The sequence below is a fragment of the Oncorhynchus keta genome, chromosome 32 (genome assembly GCF_023373465.1).
Source record: "Oncorhynchus keta strain PuntledgeMale-10-30-2019 chromosome 32, Oket_V2, whole genome shotgun sequence".
In the NCBI taxonomy this organism is placed as follows: Eukaryota; Metazoa; Chordata; class Actinopteri; order Salmoniformes; family Salmonidae; genus Oncorhynchus; species Oncorhynchus keta.
The window spans coordinates 15,739,118-15,760,037 of NC_068452.1; the positions used below are offsets into that span (position 1 = coordinate 15,739,118).

The window sequence follows — 20,920 nt, forward strand, 5'->3', positions numbered from 1 at the left end:
GTGAATCAGCCATTAAGTTAGGAAAATACAGTTTTGGAACAGTATGAAATATATAGACGTAGGGCCTGAAATATTTCAGAGATTTCATATGTATATGTTCTAACTCTGCTAGTTTCACATTACATCATTACAAACTCACTGACTTCTGATTTCAGTCTTTTATTTTCGTACAGTAAAGCATGCAATGTCAGTCATGAGGTTTATTTGTGTGTAACCGTATGTGTTTGTTTTAGTGAGAAGGCCACTTTTAACTTGCTAAACAATATTTCAGAATTGGTTTAAACTAAGTCAGGGTTAAATTAAGGGTCAGTTTTAGTATTTTGGCTAGTCGTTTTACAGGTCAGGGTTGTCCCCAATTTTAGAGCTCCAGCTCGATCTTGACGTCAATGTCGGCCTTGTAAGGTTCCAGCAGAGGGCGTACCTCCTCAGAGAGAAACCTCGCCACCTGAGTGAGAGAATGAGTTAGGTTGCGTCAACTATAGGTACATGGAGAAAAGCTGTATAATGTAATAAATACAAAACAGCACGTGATTCTGATGCTCAACAGATTAAATGGATCTTTTTGCCACCATTAAATCTGTGCCAAGATCCTGTGCTGGATATTATTTTCTGTTTAACTACAGGTATTTTAAAATGATATTACAAAACTCTGAGACAAAGTTGAGAAAAACAAAGATAACAGGTGTTCTGTATAGTACCTGTTGGGGGGCGCGGCCGATGAAGGTCTTGGGGTCCAGGATGTTGTCTAGATGGCCGAGGATAGGGGCGAAGTAGGGGTCAGCCTGGACCCTGGCCAAAAGGTCATTGTCCCCCCCCTCCTGTTTGACCACAGTTGCAGCCTGCTGGGACAACACACGGATCTTCTCGTGGCAGTCCTGGTGAAAGAACACAGATACGAGAAACTGTTACTGTGTGATTACACAATAATAAACTGAACATAAATTACAAATGCAACAATTTCAAAGACTTTGACTGGGAATACAGATACGCATCTGTTGGCCACAGATGTAGAGTGGATCAGAAAACCAGTCAGTTTCTGGTGTGACCACCATATGCCTCATGCAGCGCAACACATCTTCGCATAGAGATTCCCTAAGACTGTTTGTGCAGAAATTCTTCGGTTGTGCAAACCCACAGTTTCATCAGCAGTCCGGGTGGCTGGTCTCGGACGATCCCGCAGGTGAAGAAGATGAATGTGGAGGTCCTGGCTGGCGTGGTTACATATGTTCAGCGGTTGAAACCGGTTGGACGTACTGCCAAATTCTCTAAAATGACGTTGGAGGAGGCTTTAGGTAGAACAATTAACATTACATTTTTTGGCAACAGCTCTGGTGGACATTCCTGCAGTCAGCATGCCAATTGCATGCTCCCTCAAAACTTGAGACCTGTTATTGTGTTGTGTGACAAAACTACACATTTTAGAGTGGCCGTTTATTGTCCCCAGCACAAGGTACACCTGTGTAATGATAATTTTGTTTAATCAGCTTCTTGATATGCCACACCTGTCAGCTGGATGGATTATCTTGGCAAAGGAGAAATGCTCAATAACAGGGATGTAAACAAATTTGTGCACAACAGTATAGAGAAATTAGCTTTTTGTGCTTATAGAATATTTCTGGGATATTTTATTTCAGATCATGAATGACGGATCAACACTTGTTGGGTTTATATTTTAGTTCAGTATACATGCAATCTGGGGATTAAAATGTCATTTGATTCAGTTACTGTACTGTTTAAGAAAATAAGCACACATACAGGAGGTAGCAGTATTGTCACGGTAACAAGTATCCATTAGCCTCTATCACACACACAGTTCACAACTTAGGCACCAAACTAAAAGCATTAGGCAACAAACAGAATTTAAGGAGCACCAGAAAGAGATTGATTTATGGTATAGTTTATGCTTACATTAGGCCTGTACGAATCATACCTTTGAAGCACATATCATAAATAGCAGAGTCTATTCCTTTCTGCTAGTGCCAATCAAATTTGACTAGACCTACTGTCAAGTCGCCAGGTTGTTAGCCAGCTAGTTAATTAAAACTTCTTATGGCTGCAGGGGCAGTATTGAGTAGCTCGGATGAAAGGTGCCCAGAGGTGCCCCGAGTAAACGGCCTGCTCCTCAGTCCCAGTTGCTAATATATGCATATTATTATTGGTATTGGATAGAAAACACGCTGAAGTTTCTAAAACTGTTTGAATGATGTCTGAGTATAACAGAACTCATATGGCAGGCAAAAACCTGAGAAGAAATCCTAACAGGAAGTGGGAAATCTGAGGTTGGTCGATTTTCAACCCAGCCCCTATTGAATACACAGTGGGATATGGATCAAGTTGCACTTCCTAGGGCTTCCACTAGATGTCAACCGCCTTTAGAAACTTGAATGAGGCTTCTACTGTGTGGTGGAGCTGGATGGGAGCTCTTTGAGTCAGTGGTCTGGCAGAGAGCCAGGTCCTGGTCATGTGTATTTCACATGATTAGCAACCTGCGTTCCATTGCTTCTCTACAGACATAGGAATTCTCCGGTTGGAACGTTATTGAAGATTTATGATAACATCCTGAAGATTGATTCTATACTTAGTTTGACAAGTTTCTTCGACCTTTAATATAACTTTTTGAAGTTTTCGTCCAACGTTCGGCTGGACCTGCACAACCTTTTGGATTTGTGTACTAAACGCGCTAACAAAAGTAGCTACTTGGACATAAATGAATGGACATTATTGAACAAATCAAGCATTTATTGTGTAACTGCTATTCCTGGGAGTGATCATCAAAGGTAAGGGAATATTTATCATGTTATTTCTGATTTCTGTTGACTCCAACATGGCGGATAATTTTTTGAGCGCCGTCTCAGATTATTGCATGGTTTGCTTTTTCCGTAAAGTTGTTTTGAAATCTGACACAGCGGTTGCATTAAGGAGAGGTATATCAATATTTCCATGTCTAAGAATTTTATTTTTCATCGACATTTATAATGAATATTTCTGTAAAATTATGTGGCTCTCTGCAATATCACTGGATGTTTTTGGAACTAGTGAACGTAGCGAGACAATGTATACGGAGATTGTTTTATATAAATATGCACTTTATCGAACAAAACATACATGTATTGTGTAACATGAAGTCCTATGAGTGTCATCTGATGAAGATCAAAGGTTAGTGATTCATTTTATCAAAGTTTAGTGATTCATTTTATCTCTATTTGTGCTTTTTGTGACTCCTCTTTTTAGCTGGAAAAATGGCTGGGTTTTTCTGGGAGTTGGTGGTCACCTAACATCGTTTGTGGTGCTTTCGCTGTAAAGCCTATTTGAAATCGGACACTGTAGTGGGATTAACAACAAGATTACCTTTAAAAACAGTATAAGATACATGTATGTTTGAGGAATTTTAATTATGAGATTTCTGATGTTTTGAATTTGGCGCCCTGCACTTTCACTGGCTGTTGTCATATGGATCCCGTTAACGGGATTGCAGCCCTAAGAACATGACTGAACAACATCGTTTGTTATCAAACTAATAATTAGCAACCTAGGATTAGTTTAAAAAGGGACTCATGGTTTGTGAATTTATCTCAAATGTGCATGAAATCGCACCAAAGAAAAAAGGTCATTTTATTAACCTTTTAATCTAGAGACAAGCCATTTTCTTTGCTGTAAAGCTGCAAGCATGCCTGTCGAGAAATGGTGCTTCATTGTTCCGCTATGTCACTCAGAGGCTACATGACAGCGAACTTGCAACTGAAAAGCCTACTCAGACTGTCCTGTGCTCTTGGTTATACCAGGTGATGAAATGACACAATGTATCAACTCTGCTCACCCTGCTCCAATGTATAAAATGTACATGTAACAGAAAACTCATTGGGGTTTGCATCCCCACTTGCCACCACAGCTAAATTATATTTTGAAAACTGATGGAGGAATAGATGTGCTACACTAATTATGCAACGTGGAGTCTGAGAAATAAGTTCTGTTCTAATAAGTTGTGGTGTCATGCTGTACTAGAAGGGTGCGTACCTGTCTGTTGCCTCCAGCCTTCACCATAGCCATGATTATGTTCTCTGTAGCCATGAAGGGAAGCTCATGATGGATGTGTCTCTCGATCACCTGACAGAGAGAGCGAGAGGATGAGAGAAAGCGAGAGGCAAAGAGATAGATGAAAATTATAGTGACGAGAAAGGGATACATAACATTAGGGGTGTAACGGTTCACCAAATCCAGGTTTCGGTACGTATTGCGGTCACGGTTTAGTTTCGGTACAGCAGGCAAATTAATGGCCAAGTTAATTTTAGTTTGGGAAAAATATGCAAAACTAACCCAGGAATAGATCATATACAGTGGCAAGAAAAAGTATGTGAACCCTTTGGAATTACCTGGATTTCTACATAAATTGGTCATCAAATTTGATCTGATCTTCATCTAAATCACAACAATAGACAAAGTGTGCTTAAACTAACACACAATTTGTATTTTTATTGTCTATATTGAATACATAATTTATACATTCAGTGTTGGTTGGAAAAAAGTATGTGAATCCCTAGGCTAATGACTTCTCCAAAAGCTAATTGGAGTCAGCTAACCTGGAGTCCAATCAATGAGACAAGATTGGAGATGTTGGTTAGAGCTGCCCTGCCCTATAAAAATAAATAAAAAACACAAAATTTGAGTTTTCTATTCACAAGAAGCCATTGCCTGATGTGAAAAATGCCTCGAATTAAATAGATCTCAAGAAGACCTAAGATTAACAATTGTTGACTTGCATAAAGCTGGAAAGGGTCAAAAAAGTATCTCTAAAAGCCTTGATGTTTATCAGTCGGTAAGACAAAATGTCTATAAATGGAGAAAGTTCAGCACTGTTGCTACTCTCCCTAGGAGTGGCCGTCATGCATTGATGACTTCAAGAGCACGGTGAAGAATGCTCAATGAGGTTAAGAAGAATCCTAGAGTGTCAACTAAAGACATCCAGAAATCTCTGGAACATGCTAACATCTCTGTTGACGAGTCTACAATACGTAAAACACTAAACAGGAATGTTGTTCATGGGAGGACACCACAGAAGAAGCCACTGCTGTCCAAAAAAAAGAAAAGAAAACATTGCTGCATGTCTGAAATTTACAAAAGTGCACCTGGATGTCCCACAGTGCTACTGACAAAATATTCTGTGGACAGATGAAACTAAAGTTGACTTGTTTGGAAAGAACACAACACTATGTGGAAAAAAAAGGCACAGCACACCAACATCAAAACCTAATCCCAACTGTAAAGTATGGTGGAGGGAGCATCATCGTTTGGGGCAGGCTTTGCTAACTCAGGGCCTGGACAGCTTGCTATCAATGACGGAAAAATGAATTCCCAAGTTTATCAAGACCTTTTGCAGGAGAATGTTAGGCTATCTGTCCGCTAATTGAAGCTCAACAGAAGTTGGGTGATGAAACAGGACAACGACCCAAAACACAGAAGTAAATCAACAACAGAATGGCTTCAACAGAAGAAAATATGCCTTATGGAGTGGCCTAGTCAGAGTCCTGACCTCAACCCGATTGAGATGCTGTGGCATGACCTCAAGAGAGCAGTTCACACCAGACATGCCAAGAATATTGCTGAACTGAAACAGTTTTGTAAAGAGGAGTGGTCCAGAATTCCTCCAGACCATTGTGCAGGTCTGATCCGCAACTACAGAAAACATTTGGTTGAGGTTATTGCTGCCAAAGGAGGGTCAACCAGTTTTTATATTCAAGGGTTCATATACTTTTCCCACCCTGCATTGTGAATGTTTACACAGTGTGTTCAATAAAGACATAAAAACATAAGGGTGTTATTAGTTTAAGCAGACTGTCTATTGTGACCTAGAAGAAGAATAGATCCAATTTTATGACAAAGTTATGCAGAAATCCAGGTATTTCCAAAGGGTTCACATACTTTTTCTTGCCCCTAATGTAGAGCCCAATAAAATGGCTTTATTTTTGCCTAATTCCGTTTTTCCAGGTTTCTGACTTTACACTGTCAAAATCACTTTAATAGAAAAAAACAACATTGGAGACATTTTCATTTTTGGGTGTAGGTACCCTTTCATTTAGGTGCACACCAGCAAGTGCCTTGTTTGGTTAACAGTGTTTATGTAGCACACGTGATTGCAGAGTTTGCTGAACTAATCACCACTGAATTGATGCAAATAATCAGGATATCATTCTGCCAGGTATACAGTATCTTCGGAAGGTATTCACGCCTTGACTTTTCCCACATTGTTAGGTTACAGCCCCCCATAATGACAAAACAAAAACAGGTTTTTAGAAATGTTTGCTAACTTATTAAAAATAAACTGAAATATTACCTTTACAGAAGTATTCAGACCTTTTACGCAGTACTTTATTGAAGCACCTTCGGCAGCGATTACAGCCTTGTGTCTTCTTGTGTATGATACGACAAGCTTGGCACACCTGTATGTGTGGAGTTTATTCCATTCTTCTCTGCAGATCCTCTCAAGCTCTGTCAGGCTGGATGGGGAGCGTTGCTGCACAGCTATTTTCAGGTCTCTCCAAAGATATTCGATCAGGTTTAAGTCTGGGCACTGGCTGGGCCACTCAAGGACATTCAGAGACTTGTCCCGAAGCCACTCCTGCGTTGTCTTGGCTGTGTGCGGAGGGTCGTTGGCCTGTTGAGAAGGGAACCTTCGCCCCAGTCTAAAGGTCCTGAAAGCTCTGGAGCAGGTTCTCGTCAAGGATCTCTCTGTACTACGCTCTGTTCATCTTTGCCTCGATCCTGACTAGTCTCCCAGTCCCTGCCACCACCATGATGCCACCGTAGGGATGGTGCTAGGTTCTCTAGACGTGACGCTTGGCATTCAGGCCAAAGAGTTCAGATAAACAAGTCTGTAGGTGCCTTTTGTCAAACCCCATGTGCCTTTTACTGAGGAATGGCTTCAGTCTATCATAAAGGCCTGATTGGTGGAGTTCTGCAGAGATGGTGGTCCTTCTGGAAGGTTCTCCCATCTTCACAGAGGAACTCTAGAGCTCTGTCAGTGACAATCTGGTTCTTGGTCACCTCCCTGACCAAGGCCCTTCTCCCCGATTGCTCAGTTTGGCCGGGCGGCCAGCTCTAGAAAGAGTCTTGGTGGTTCCAAACTTATTCCATTTAAGAATGATGGAGGCAACTGTGTTCTTGGGAACCTTCAATGCTGCAGAAATATTTTGGTACTCTTCCCCAGATTTGTGACTCGACACAATCCTGTTTCAGAGCTCTATTAACAATTCCCTCGACTTCATGGCTGGATTTTTGCTCTGACATGCACTGTCAACTGTGGGACCTTATATTGATAGGTGTGTGCCTTTCCAAATCATGTCCAGTCAATTGAATTTACCACAGGTGGCCTCCAATCAAGTTGTAAAAACATCTCAAGGATGATCAATGGAAACAGGATGCACCTGAGCTCAATTTCAAGTCTCATAGCAAAGGGTCTGAATACTTATGTAAATAAGGCAGCGGTTTTTTAATTTTAATACATTTGCAAACATTTCTAAAAACCTGTTCTCTTTGTCATTATGGGGTATTGTTGTGGATTGCTGAGGATTTTATTTAATCCATTTTAGAATAAGGCTGCAACGTACCAAAATATGGGAAAATCAAGTGGTCTGAACACTTTCCAAAGGCACTGTCCATAGATTACTTTATGGTTAACATTTCATTGAGAACGTTTATGGGAAAGACTTTCCATCTACCAAGAAGACCGTTGTCATTAGCATTATTGTGTACAGCTATACACAGACAGGGGCATTCTCGCACCATTACCTCTTCAGAAAGTTAAAGGAAAAATACAAATGACTTGTGCATTCTGTTCATGTCTTATCATCATCTTGGGCAAATGAATTCATGTTCTAATAAATTCAATACATTTAGTTGATTTCCTCATAAGTTAAATACATTTGTGTGTCTACTGGGAAGCCAAAATGTTGCCAAACTGGAGATTTAAATGGAGGAGGAGCGCTCTCTCTCCCACACACAACCGTTACACTACTACATAACATACAAGACCATTTGAGTTGAATGTTGTTCCTCTGTGATGTGCCAACATACGTACTGTGGGATAAGTGCAGTTGTGTGTGCATTACTCATGAAATGACAAGGTTTAAAATGGTGGTGATAACACCTTATGAGGACAACAATGGAAATAAGCCTCCTGGTTTATTGTGTTTTTTATCCTCAATTACTTCTGTCTGGACAAGCCTACTACTTCTAATTATCTAATAAATTCAACAAATTTACCTTGGGGTAGACCACCAGGCCTTCGGTGATGTTCTGCAGGGTGCTGAGGATGATGTCAGCGGTAAGGAAAGACTCAGGGAGAGAGATTCTCCTATTAGCACTGTCATCCAGTGTTCTTTCCAGCCACTGGACAGAGGCGGTCTGGAGGGGGTCAGCGAGCAGCGCTATCAGGTGGCGGGCCAGACTACAACAACGCTCACAACGCATTGGGTTCCTCTTGTAGGGCATGGCACTGGAGCCTGGGGGAGAGGCAGTCAGAGGGACCCAGACAAGTAACAATGGGTTGGCATTTAGGAAATAACTTAAACTAGCTGTTAACTCTGAAACATCAGAATGGTTTACCAGTTGGTGCCTTAAATCAAAGTGAAATCTAGGGCTAAAACTCAATTGTATTTTATTGATTCCTCACATCCTCTCTCCTTGCCTCTTTCTCAAAGTACATTGGAGCGGAAGATCAGAGGTGAAGGTTCTTCTGATATTTTGCTCCAATCTGCTTCGAGAGGTAAGGAGAGAGGATGTGAGATATCAAGGACATGCAAAGGAAATCAACCCTCGTTTTGGGATTAGATACCTTTATACCTGGGTAGGAAGTGGACCAATTTCCTTCTTATAACTCACCAATCTGCTCCTTTTCAAAAGGCTCCTCAATCTCTTTAAGGTTAGCCAGCAGGCGGATGTCGGTGCAGATCTGAGGAAGAGAGTATAATATATTACCTGTGGGTCATTCCACTACTGTCAAAGACCACCAGGAGGCATTGTTTCTCCATAGACAGACTTGTGATTTACGGTAGTAAGAATAACAAATTGATGTCCAGTCAAATCTCATCCCAACCTTGTGGATGGTGGCTCCCATGCTGGCCAGGGGAGAGAGGGAGTCGATGTCTACCTTACGACTGTACGTCTGTCCAGTCACCATGTAAGCCCTGGGAGAAAAAAAAGGGATTTCAGGGATTTGCTTGTACTCAAATGACAAAACGTGTGGCAAATAGGAAACTCAAGAGACTGTTTACATAAAAGTATACATTTAACTCACTTTTTGAAGCCTGCCATCTCCGTGACCATTCTGTCCAGATCCTCCACTTTATCATGGTCCCCCTGGAAGAGCTGCAGAAAGCTGGCCTGGGTGCCCGTAGTACCCTTCACACCCCGGAAACGCAGGTCTTCGCGGGCGCGCTGAAGGTTCCGCATGTCCATGGCCAGGTCCTGGAGCCACAGACATGCTCTCTTACCCACTGTGGTCAACTGGGCCGGCCTGGTAGAGGTAGGTAGGTTATATATATGAATTTATGAGAGCGATAAAGATGAAAAGAAAACAAGAGAGGGGTGGAAAAAAATATAAATGGCGAGAGGAGAAGAAAAGTTCAAATAAAATGTGGAGGGGAAAAATAAAGATTCATATAAATATAAAACAGAAAGAAATATAAGGCAGAGAGATAAAAGTGGACTCAGAAGCACTGAATACATCACTCTTTAATCTGAGAGGAACATAAGTGTTCATAGACAAATGGGATATATCCACAATGGCACATAGTCCATGAGCCGGGGGGGGTTGGTCAGGCTCACTTAGGCTCTCATAGTGATTTTATTCCACACACAGATGTATACAAAGCTCTCTCCCGCCCTCCATTTGGAAAAATCTGACCATAATTCTATCCTCCTGATTCCTGCTTACAAGCAAAAACTAAAGCAGGAAGTACCAGTGACTCGCTCAATACGGAAGTGGTCAGATGACACGGATGCTACACTACAGGACTGTTTTGCTAGCACAGACTAGAATATGTTCCGGGATTCATCCAATGGCACTGAGGAGTATACCACCTAAGTCATCGCCTTCATCAATAAGTGCGTCGGTGACATTGCCCCCACAGTGACCGTACGTACATATCCCAAACAGAAGCCATAGATTACAGGCAACATCCGCATCGAGCTAAGGGCTTGAGCTGCCACTTTCAAGGAGCAGGACACTAATCCGGACACTTACAAAAAATCCTGCTAAGAATCCTACTTGTCGGATGTAGCAGGGCATAAACTATTAAGGACTACAAAAGGGAAATCCAGATGTCACGCAAGCCTACCAGACGAGCTAAATCACTTTTATGCTTGCCTCGAGGCAAGTGAGACTGAAGCATGCATGAGAGCACCAGCTGTTCTGGATGACTGTGTGATAACGCTCTCGGTTACTGATGTGAGCAAGACCTTTAAACACGTCACCATTCACAAAGATGCAGGGCCAGACAGATTACCAGGACATTTACTCAAAGCATGCGCGGACCAACTGGCAAGTGTCTTCACTGACATTTTCAATCTCTCCCTGACCGAGTCTGCAATACCTACATGTTTCAAGCAGACCACCATAGTCTCCGTGCCCAAGGAAGCGAAGGTAACCTGCCTAAATGATTACCGCCCAGTAGTACTCACGTCAGTAGCCATGAAGTACTTTGAAAGGCTGAGCATGGCTCACATCAACAGCATCCTCCTGGATACCCTAGACCCACTGTAATTCGCATACCGCCCCAACAAATCCACAGATGACGCAGTCTCAATCGCACTCCACACTGCCCTTTCCCACCTGGACAAAAGGAACACCTATGTGAGAATGCTGTTCATTGACCATAGTGCCCACGAAGCTCATCACTAAGCTAAGGTCCCTGGGACTAAACACCTCCCTCTGCAACTGGATCCTGTTCTTCCTGACAGGCCACCCCCAGGTGGTAAGGGTAGGCCACAAAAAGTCTACCATGCTGATCCTCAACACTGTCGCCCCTCAGGGGTGTGTACTTAGTCCCCTCCTGTACTCCCACAACTGCGTGGCCAAAACATGACTCCAACACCATCATTAAGTATGCTGATGACACAACAGTGATTGCCCTGATCACAGACAGCGATGAGACAGCCCATAGGAAGGAGGTCAGAGAACTGGCAGTGTAATGCCAGGACAACAACCTCTCCCTCAATGTGAGCAAGACAAAGGAGCCGATCGTGGACTACAGGAAAAGGCAGGCCAAACAGGCCCCCATTAACATCGGCAGGGCTGTAGTGGAGCAGGTGGAGAGTTAAGTTCCTTGGTGTCCACATCACCAACGAACTATCATGGTCCAAACACACCAAGACAGTCGTGAAGCCCTCTTCATGACAAACCCTGCTGCTACTCGCTGTTTATTATCTATGCATTTTCACTTCACCCCTACCTACATGTACACATGACCTCAACTAACCTGTACCCCCGTACACGGGTGCCAGTACATAGCCTCATTATTGTTATTTTATTGTGTTACTTTTTACTTTAGTTTATTTGGTAAATATTTTCTTAACTCTTCTTGAACTGCACTGTTGGTTAAGGGCTTGTAAGTAAGCATTTCACAGTAAGGTCTACACTGGTTTTATTCGGCGCATGTGACAAATAAAGTGATTTGATTTTCTTGAAAGTCCATGTAAGCCATCATTGTAAATAAGAATATGTTCTTAACTGACTTGCCTAGTTAAATAAAGGTAAAAATATATATATATATATATATATATATATGAGAGAATTCTATGTCCCTAGAGTTGGAAAGGTGTCAGTATACAACAATGTCAGTACACAACATGTTATATGCTCACCTTCAATTAAATCAAATCAAATTATATAATTGAAACGCTCAGATTCACAGATACCAATCTCCCCCAGGTGAACATAACCTTGACCTTTGACCTCTGGGGTACATATCACAAATACCTGTATAAAATTGCAAATAATAAAGGAAACCCTGATACATTTTCATCTTTGTTTGACAAGTGGTTCTGAAAGGACATTACCAATAGTTAATAGGATAACATTGTATATCATTTTAAAATAAGCTCACATCCATGACTATTCACTTGTACATATCCATTTTAATGCTTGAAGATAAAATATTGCAATTATTGATCATGACATCTTCAGAAATCAGCAATTCAGACAGAATTGTGGTAAGAATGTGCCCGAAAAGCTGTGAATAATCTTTATATCTGCACACTTGGCTCATTTGGTTGTGTATTCTACATCAATTAACATTTTATGATATTAGAATTATATTTCATACAGATATGATCATGCGAAATTGATCCAATAAGACCCTATTGAGTTATTCGGCAACCATATTAGAAAAAGGCTTCTGTGGAGTTAATACTTGAATCCTGTGATGTCCCTGCCTACAAATATTTTTAAAAGCCAGTTTTAGCAGTGTGTGTGAAATGTGGTGCCTCCATCACATGGGCTATTTTTAAAACAATAGTTTTAGCTGGTGTTTCAAAAGTTGGTTATATTATATATAATTTGAAATGTAAATTCATGGCATTTCAGAACCACTTGTCAAACAAAGATGGAAATGTATCAGGGTTTCCTTTTTTTAAGCAATTTACACAGGTAATTCTTATATGTACCCTAGGGGTCAACGGTCAAGGTTCTGTTGAACACTGTTGAATACTGACCTGATGGATAGCTGTGAAACTAAGCTTTTCAATTATATTTGATTAAAGGCCATACGTGAGCAATAACTTGTTCTATACTGACAATGTTTGTCATAGGGTAAAATCCCTATGGGGAAAATGTATGGGATGGAGGGATGAATTTAAGGAGTGATAACACAGAAAGCTACCATTGCTGTACTGCTACCACACATTTTCCAACTCTAGAGACATAGACCTTGAAGAAAATCACTGAGATCGTCAGCCCAAGCGAGCCCGACAGCCCAAATTTGAGGGTTACGCTCATGGACCAATATAGAAGTTATTGTTAAGTTCATGTTTTAAGTATCGCTATATTTCTGTTTTTCTCGATTTTCCACTGGTTCAATTCTGAGATGATCTACAAGTGACAGGTCAGCTGACCCTGTTGTACCAGCAAGTGTAGCTGGTTCAGAGTACTGCAAGTTGGACCAGTTCTGGTGTTTTCCTTTTTCTACTCGTCCAATGGCGGTTGCTGTATGTGGAATACCACTTTCTCTGTCAGCAAGCTGTTCCTTCATCTGCTGGATTCTGTGGTCGACCACAGAAGCAGGAAGGAACAGCTTGCTGACTGACTAAAAAAGGAGCAGGCTCTCAGTAATGGAAAGTGGCAGCTTGAGTAATAAAAATAAAAACTGTCACACAACCCATTTGTAATGGGGAACTTGAATAATACTTGGACATTTAGTTATGCTGTTGATGTTTTATTTGTCTTTAAAGAACAGAGGAAGATTGATATTACGGGGCTATCACTCTGTCAAGAGTGCGCCTGCGCGGGAAGTTTGGTTGTTGATGGACCTAGCCTTGAGTGGAATGGCTACCTTGTAGTGTGTTCATACGGTATAGTAAACTTTGTTGAACTGGAACCTTGTCGTTGTGTCATTTCGAGTTAACAGTTAGAAACTCCTGAGGTGTTCATACTCACTGGTAATGTGTGAAACCCAGGGTGGGAAGACCAGCGTATTTTTCAGCAAAGTTTGAAAGTCTGTCGATCACTCTGGCCAACTATAAAGACAGAAACTTGTTTTTAGTTTACGAAAGAGATGAGGGATATACAGGATCATACTTGGCTGACTTTCTCAGACATTTTCAACACAAAGTTGCACATAACTACAGCATACTATCTGTATCTAGTGCAGGCCTGGGGGTGGTACAACTAATCCTCCCTGGTCAATAACCACTAACTTACCTTCGGCAGGAGAATGTCAAAACCGTCACGAAGCATGATCAAATCCTGAAGGGAAAAAAATGGGAAAAAAACAGCAGGCATATCAGTCTTTATGCATAAAAATCTATATACACACACTAGAGGTCAACGGTTTATGATTTTTCGATACCGATACAGATTATTGGAGGACCAAAAAAAGCTGATAACGATTAATCGGCCAATATATATATATATAATTTTTTATTGTTTTGTAATAATGACAATTACAACAATACTGATTGAACACTTAATATAATATATCAATAAAATCAATTTAGTGTCAAATAATGAAACTTGTTCAATTTGGTTTAAATAATGCAAAAACCATGTTGGAGAAGAAAGTAAAAGTGCAATATGTGCCATGTAAAAAAGCTAACGTTTAAGTTCCTTGCTCAGAACTTGAGAACATATGAAAGCTGACTATTGGATGTTCTAATAGGTATTTTAGTATTGCCAGCCTAATCTCTGGAGTTGATATGCTTGAAGTGATAAACAGCGAAGAGCTGCTGGCAAACGCAGGAAAGTGCAGTTTGAATGAATGCTTACGAGCCTGCTGCTGCTCAGTCAGACTGTGCTATCAAATCATAAACTTAATTATAACACACAGAAATACGAGCCTTAGGTCATTAATATGGTCAAATCCGGAAACTATCATTTAGAAAACAAACGGTTTATTCTTTCAGTGAAATACGGAATCGTTCCATATTTTATCTAACGGGTGGCATCCATAAGTCTAAATATTGCTGTTACATTGCACAACCTTCAATGTTGTCATAATTTTGGAAAATTCTAGAAAATTAGTTTGCAACGAGCCAGGTGGCCCAAACTGTTGCATATACCCAGACTCTGCGTGCAATGAACGCAAGAGAAGTGACACAATTTGCCTAGTTAATATTGCCTGCTTACATGAATTTCTTTTAACTAAATATACAGGTTTAAAAAATATATACTTCTGTGTATTCATTTTAAGAAAGACATTGATGTTTATGGTTAGGTACATTGGTGCAATGATTGTGCTTTTTTCGCAAATGGCCTTTTGTCAAAGTTGGCTGTCTTTGTTAGGAAGAAATGTTCTTCACACAGTTCGCAACGAGCCAGGCGGCCCAAACTGCTGCATATACCCTGACTCTGTTGCACAGAACGCAAGAGAAATGACAGAATTTCCCTAGTTAAAATAAATGAATGTTAACAGGCAATATTAACTAAATATGCAGGTTAAAAAAGATATACTTGTGTATTGATTTTAAGAAAGGCGTTGATGTTTATGGTTAGGTACACATTGGTGCAACGACAGTGCTTTTTTCACGAATGCACTTGTTAAAAATCACCCGTTTGGTGAAGTAGGCTGTGATTCAATGATAAATTAACGGGCACCGCATCGATTATATGCAACGCAGGACAAGCTAGATAAACTAGTAATATCATCAACCATGTGTAGTTAACTAGTGATTATGTTAAGATTGATTGTTTTTTATAAGATAAGTTTAATGCTAGCTAGCACCTTACCATGGCTCTTTTCTGCACTCGCATAACAGGTAGTCAGTTTGCAACGCAGTCTCCTCGTGGAGTGCAATGTTACCGGCCATAATCGGTGTCCAAAAATGCAGATTACAGATTGTTATGAAAACTTGAAATCGGCCATTCCGATTAATCGGTTGACCTCAACCTGTTAAGGAAGTCGAGAATGTAAGCAGCTTTTCGCAGCTTTTTGTTAAAAATCGCGCAACATTTCAGCGCCCTGCTATTCATGCCAGGAATATAGTATATGCATATGATTAGTATGTGTGGATAGAAAACACTCAGACGTTTCTAAAACTGGTTAAATCACGGCTGTGACTATAACAGAATGTGCGTTTCATCGAAAAGTGCATGAAAATCTGATCACTGAAAATGGAAATAAATATCCATGCGCTACTTCAAGGAATTGTTCAAAGTGAACCGAATTAAATTAGGCCGAGGTTGCAGTGCCTACAGCTTCCACACGTTGTCTAGAGTCTTGTCATTTGATTCGCATTTGATTCTTGGTCTAACCGAATCAAGGGAACCGATTCCCTCCGGTCTCCGACCGGATGTTTTGGTCGAGCTCTCTCCAATACATTTTTTCGAGACGACATCTATAGAATTTACATCGCCTTCTGATGAATTTTATCGCTTATTAACGTGTACTAATACCTAAAGTTGCATTACAAAAGTATTTCGAAGTGTTTTGTGAAAGTTTATCGTCGACTTTTTTAATTTTAAAAAATGACGTTACGTTAGAAAAAGCAATTTTTTTCCCGTTGTTCACACAGTATTCTTAGATCGATATCTAGGCTATATATGGACCGATTTAATCGAAAAAAGACCCTAAATTATGTTTATGGGACATCTAGGAGTGCCAAGAAAGAAGCTCGTCAAAGGTAATGAATGTTTTATATTTTAAATCTGCGTTTTGGTTTGCGCCGGGTAACGCAAAATCTGTCGTGTTAGGTGACGTTGCAGTATTTTGAGGGTGCATGGTATCAGATAATTAGCTTCTCATGCTTTCGCCGAAAAGCATTTTACAAATCTGAATTGGTGGATAGATTCACAACGAGTGTAGCTTTAATTCAGTATATTGTATGTGCATTTTAATGAAAGTTTGAGTTTTATCAAAAACGATACGTGGCGCACTTGAAATTTCCGCGGATACATGTTCCCACCACGGGACCACTGCCCTAACAATATACCCATGAGAAACAAACGTAACCATTAAGCACACTCATCCCAAAATAACGTGGTCCTTTTGGTCTAAAAGTAACTGTCTGCAGTCTGTTGCATGTAGAATACATGGCCCAACCCAACATTAACACACAAGCCCTGTACCCTTGTGGAGATCGAAGAGGATTTGATTGGTATAAGCAATATGGTGAAACTGTCACCTAGTCTACCAGAGGCTAAGTAACAATGCCTACACCTGTCAAACCATCTCAGATCTAGAGGTCTATTTGGGATTGGGCTTCTCTTACCGTGTTGTCTCCCACGTAACAGGAAGTGGCACCCAGGTGGATGATGGGAGCAGCGGTGGGGCAGCAGTGGGCAAAAGTGTGGACGTGGGCCATGACATCGTGCCTCAGCTTGCTCTCCTCCTCTGCCGCCATGGCAAAGTCGATGTCCTCAGCGTGGCTCTCCATCTCTGCTACCTGGGCTTCGGTGACGGGCAGGCCAAGAGCCTGGAGAAGGGAGAATAAGAGGACGAGATGGAGTTATAAGGAGCAGACCAATAGCCTGGAGGTCAACAGGAAGGACAAGAGGAGCAGAGAAAATTAGAGCTGGTATCCTAGAGGCGTAGTGAAAGCACTGCAGCCTGTCATTGTAGGTTTTTAACTGATACTCTGGGATATGCATTCAGTGTAAGCGCTAGCTACTTTATCAAGTGTTCTCTGGCTTTTACTAAGCTGAAACATTGTTGCTACATTGCAGTAATTGCACATTGTATGGTACTATATAATAAAAATTGTGTCAATGGGATGTGTGGTGGAACTGTCCAGAAAGTGGGTCAACATTTTCAGATCACTTTCAAACAGATAGCTACAGGTGGTTGCTTTGCTCCGCTCCATATCTCGCACAGAAACTATGAAAACTATTCCAGCACAATCTTCGTTATGGTAGCAGGTCTATTTAAAACCATTGAAAAATAGAATATGTTGTTCGAGTAAGCAGAGCAGAGGAGTTTGGCCCTGTGTTAATGATAATAGCTAGCGACACCCTTAGCCGTTAGTAACACTTAAATGTTTTTTACTTGGATCTGGATAGGTAGGCTAGAAGCAGTGCAGTGGTGGAGTTTCCACTAATAATCAGATGCAACTTACATATCTGAAAACATAGAAGGGTTATTTAGGGCCAAGGAAGGACAGTGAAGAGTATAAAAGAGGCTAGGCTAACTCTCAGGGGGGTAGTGTCCTATTACCATGACATTTTGGCCTGGCTATTTTTGACACAAACCCACCCCAGCAGATTTCAGAGAGACATTGGAGACAAACTTGCTATTTGAAATCTGACGAAACAACATTTTGTATGGGAACACTGCCTGTACATTCAATTTCATGAGGGCACAAAACTATAGTAGGGACTAGCGCGTGTGAGAAGAGACGGATTCCACCACCATAGCCCTGCTGTGTGTGTGTGTGTGTAGCTTCTAAAAGGCCCCATAGGCAGTATTTCTGTTACATCTATTTGAAATACGTATTTTAATTACTTCTGAGTATTTCATCATTTGAATTACACTCCAATGTATTTTGTATTTTCAAAATACTGAAAATTGTATTTTCAAAATACTGAAAATTGTATTTTCAAAAAAATATTGAAAATTGTATTTTCAAAATACATTCTTTCCTATACCATTTTTGTATAGCGGTTCACATTGTGGCCCACCTTTCACCTTGGTATCAGAAGTCTGATAGCACTATGGGTGTGCTAAAAGCAGCTGCTAAATTAACTAAATATACAATTTGTAACAATTGCAAAGCATGCTGAGTATTATTTTAATAGCTCTGGCCCGAAACAATACACTGTGTGCTTTGTAGTTAATTTTCACATAAAAATGTAGGTGATTTAGCACACACCCTTACCAGAGTAGACTTGCTCAACTAAGGTAAGTAAACAAAAACATAATACAGTCAATGTAAAACCATTACTGAGAATATTTTTGCTGTTTTGGCCAGCTACTTGCAAATATATTTGTCCAATAATTTTGTCATTTATTTTGATACAAAATATCATAAAGATCACTGTATCTGTATTTTGTACTTTTTGCCCATAGTCTAGGCCCTGCCTATATCCTTATCTTTGTGTAGTCCATTTCCCCTCCACTAACAGATCAGATGAGCTGTTGCATGTGACAGAGGGTCTGATAGTAAGGTTAATTACAAACACACAGCCTCCCTGTAAATGAGAAGAGTTGTGGAAGTCATTTTTGTCTTTAAAAATAGCCTAGTGTTTCTCTCTTAAAAAGGTATTTGCTGGACAATTATTTTCTAGGTTTCACTGTTTGCAGGTTTGTTTATCATGTGGAATAGCTGGAAATCTATATCCAGTTTCCAAATAGTGTAGGCCAACAGTGGGGTCAATGAACTAGCTGAAAGTGATTTGGAACCCTGATGTCAAGTTAAAGAGAGGCTAGATTATTGAAGATTTGGGTATACATCTGAAGGACTTCTACAGGGTTGATTGACTAGCGTAACTTACTATACCAACCATCCCAGTCACTTTCCTGACTTTGCCAAAAAACTGGGTACTGTTGATGGATAACTACATGCATTGTTACATCCACATTCCACAACCATGCATCAATACTCCACAGAGTTTATCACAAGACCCTGCATCCTACTAGCTAGTTTGTTTGGTTTGCATCTTCTGTCTTGTAAGGCAAATACAGTAACGTTATATTCTGAAGCTGTTCATTTATTATAAGGTCCTATATTTAGAGCAGGGAACTTGAGAAGGATATCTCAAGGTCGCAAACTTAAAATAGACTTCATTTTGTAGCAGAAAATGCCAAAAAAATATGGAAAACGATAGCTACTGAAACACAGACAATGACATGCATGCTCATTCACGATAACTAGCCAATATTACAGCTAGCTGGCTATGTGGCTAATTAGAGGCAAAACCTTTTCCGCTTTGGCCAAATAGATCCACAGTTTTCTCCACGTTGTGAATTTCTTCTTGTCACTGAAGTTATATGCCATTTCCTTGCTGGCATATCGTGACACCAGCGGCGAACGATACTTATTAAATTCGTCTCCAAATGTGTCCATGACTGAAACGTGTGTTACAAGCCTCCGGCAGCACGCAGGTTTAACCTCATCTTCTTTGATGAGGTTTAACGGCGGTTGGCAATTCAATAAATGTTGCATTACCGCCATCTACTCGACTGGAGTACAACTCCCTTATACTTTGCTTGAATTTTTTTTTAAATAAACAAATACCCTACCATCTAACAACACTCACAATTTTTTAAAATATATATAATAAGAATAAATAACACAACCCTACTCGACTATTTACATCTATTTAGTCCTAACTAAGGCTGACATCCTGAAAGGATGGGACACCACCACTTAACACACCCTGTCACTCTTCTGATGTCAAGTCTCGCACACCCAAATTACCTCTCTGCAGCTACCACCACAACCTCCATTCTCTGTGACTTGATAACCATTGCTATAAATGCAAAAAAATCCAATCTTACTGAAACATATATCACTTGTTGGCCTATCCCTCTGTACTGTACGACTCACACCCTGGTACTACTCACACCACTCTTCTCAGGAACCCTCCCCCATGACCCATCTTCCTCTACATTCTTCACTGCCTCAGCATATTACAAATTATGCACTACTCTAACCCTGGAAACCTCAACCTTCCTCTCACACACGGGACATGTCTGATCCCCAGCAACCACCCCCACAATTAACACATACCACTACATTCCCCAATGCTACACATTCCTTTGTCTCATGCCCTTCTTCACCCTTCTCACACCTACAAACCTCCCTCCAACACACTGTTGCCACATGCCCATAAGCTTGACACCTGTAACAGCGTAATGTATTCAGTAGAAAATCTCATACACGATAACCTAATATCACTTTGTACGGCAAAGACTCAACATCAAAACTCAAAAGAACAAGCAATGGCTCTTCTGCTTCACCACTCACGCCACCCTGTCTGTGTCACACAAAATTACAAGCATCACAAACACTGGGAATCTTCCCCTTCAGTTGGTCAACTTTTATATTTACTACTATCCCAGTAATTACTCCTTTCAACGGCACCCTTTTCTTGAGTGCAAAACAATTCCAGTTTCTTGCAATCATTTGTTTACCGTGGAGCGCCTTTTCCCTCTGAGACCTGCAGAAACACAAACAAGTATCACAAGACCCTAAGTGATTCCACAACACCAAACTCTGTTTTCACCCACCCTGAAACCACACACTTCGGGGTCTTCTTCTTTAAGTTTTTATTGTCGGA

At 40.7% G+C, this 20,920-nt stretch overlaps 1 protein-coding gene across 2 annotated transcripts; it reads right to left on the bottom strand.

Moving 5' to 3' along the window:
• Nucleotides 1-143: 143 nt before the first annotated feature.
• Nucleotides 144-20,829, bottom strand: LOC118365153 (adenylosuccinate lyase-like). 2 transcript variants are annotated; one of them, XM_035747118.2, is made up of 11 exons: nucleotides 20,775-20,829; nucleotides 16,915-17,118; nucleotides 13,910-13,954; nucleotides 13,646-13,725; nucleotides 9,290-9,508; nucleotides 9,089-9,179; nucleotides 8,875-8,944; nucleotides 8,257-8,495; nucleotides 4,015-4,104; nucleotides 699-875; nucleotides 144-445 (listed from the first exon to the last, which is right to left on the bottom strand). In XM_035747118.2, the coding sequence occupies exons 2-11, from the start codon at nucleotides 17,077-17,079 to the stop codon at nucleotides 359-361; spliced, it is 1,263 nt and encodes a 420-aa protein (XP_035603011.1). In that variant the 5' UTR covers nucleotides 17,080-17,118; nucleotides 20,775-20,829; the 3' UTR covers nucleotides 144-358. The 2 variants fall into 2 exon arrangements, with proteins under 2 accessions (XP_035603011.1, XP_035603010.1); XM_035747117.2 differs by lacking the exon at nucleotides 20,775-20,829 and adding an exon at nucleotides 19,558-19,770.
• Between the last annotated feature and the right edge of the window lie 91 nt (nucleotides 20,830-20,920).

Excerpts from the sequence above, each read along its gene's own strand:
- LOC118365153 (XM_035747117.2), bottom strand. The coding sequence starts at position 19,704 with ATGGACACATTTGGAGACGAATTTAATAAGTATCGTTCGCCGCTGGTG. Across the intron at positions 13,726-13,909 it reads TTGACATTCTCCTGCCGAAG|TTGGCCAGAGTGATCGACAG; the intron begins GTAAGTTAGTGG and ends CTGTCTTTATAG. Across the intron at positions 8,496-8,874 it reads TTTTGAAAAGGAGCAGATTG|GCTCCAGTGCCATGCCCTAC; the intron begins GTGAGTTATAAG and ends CCTCTCCCCCAG.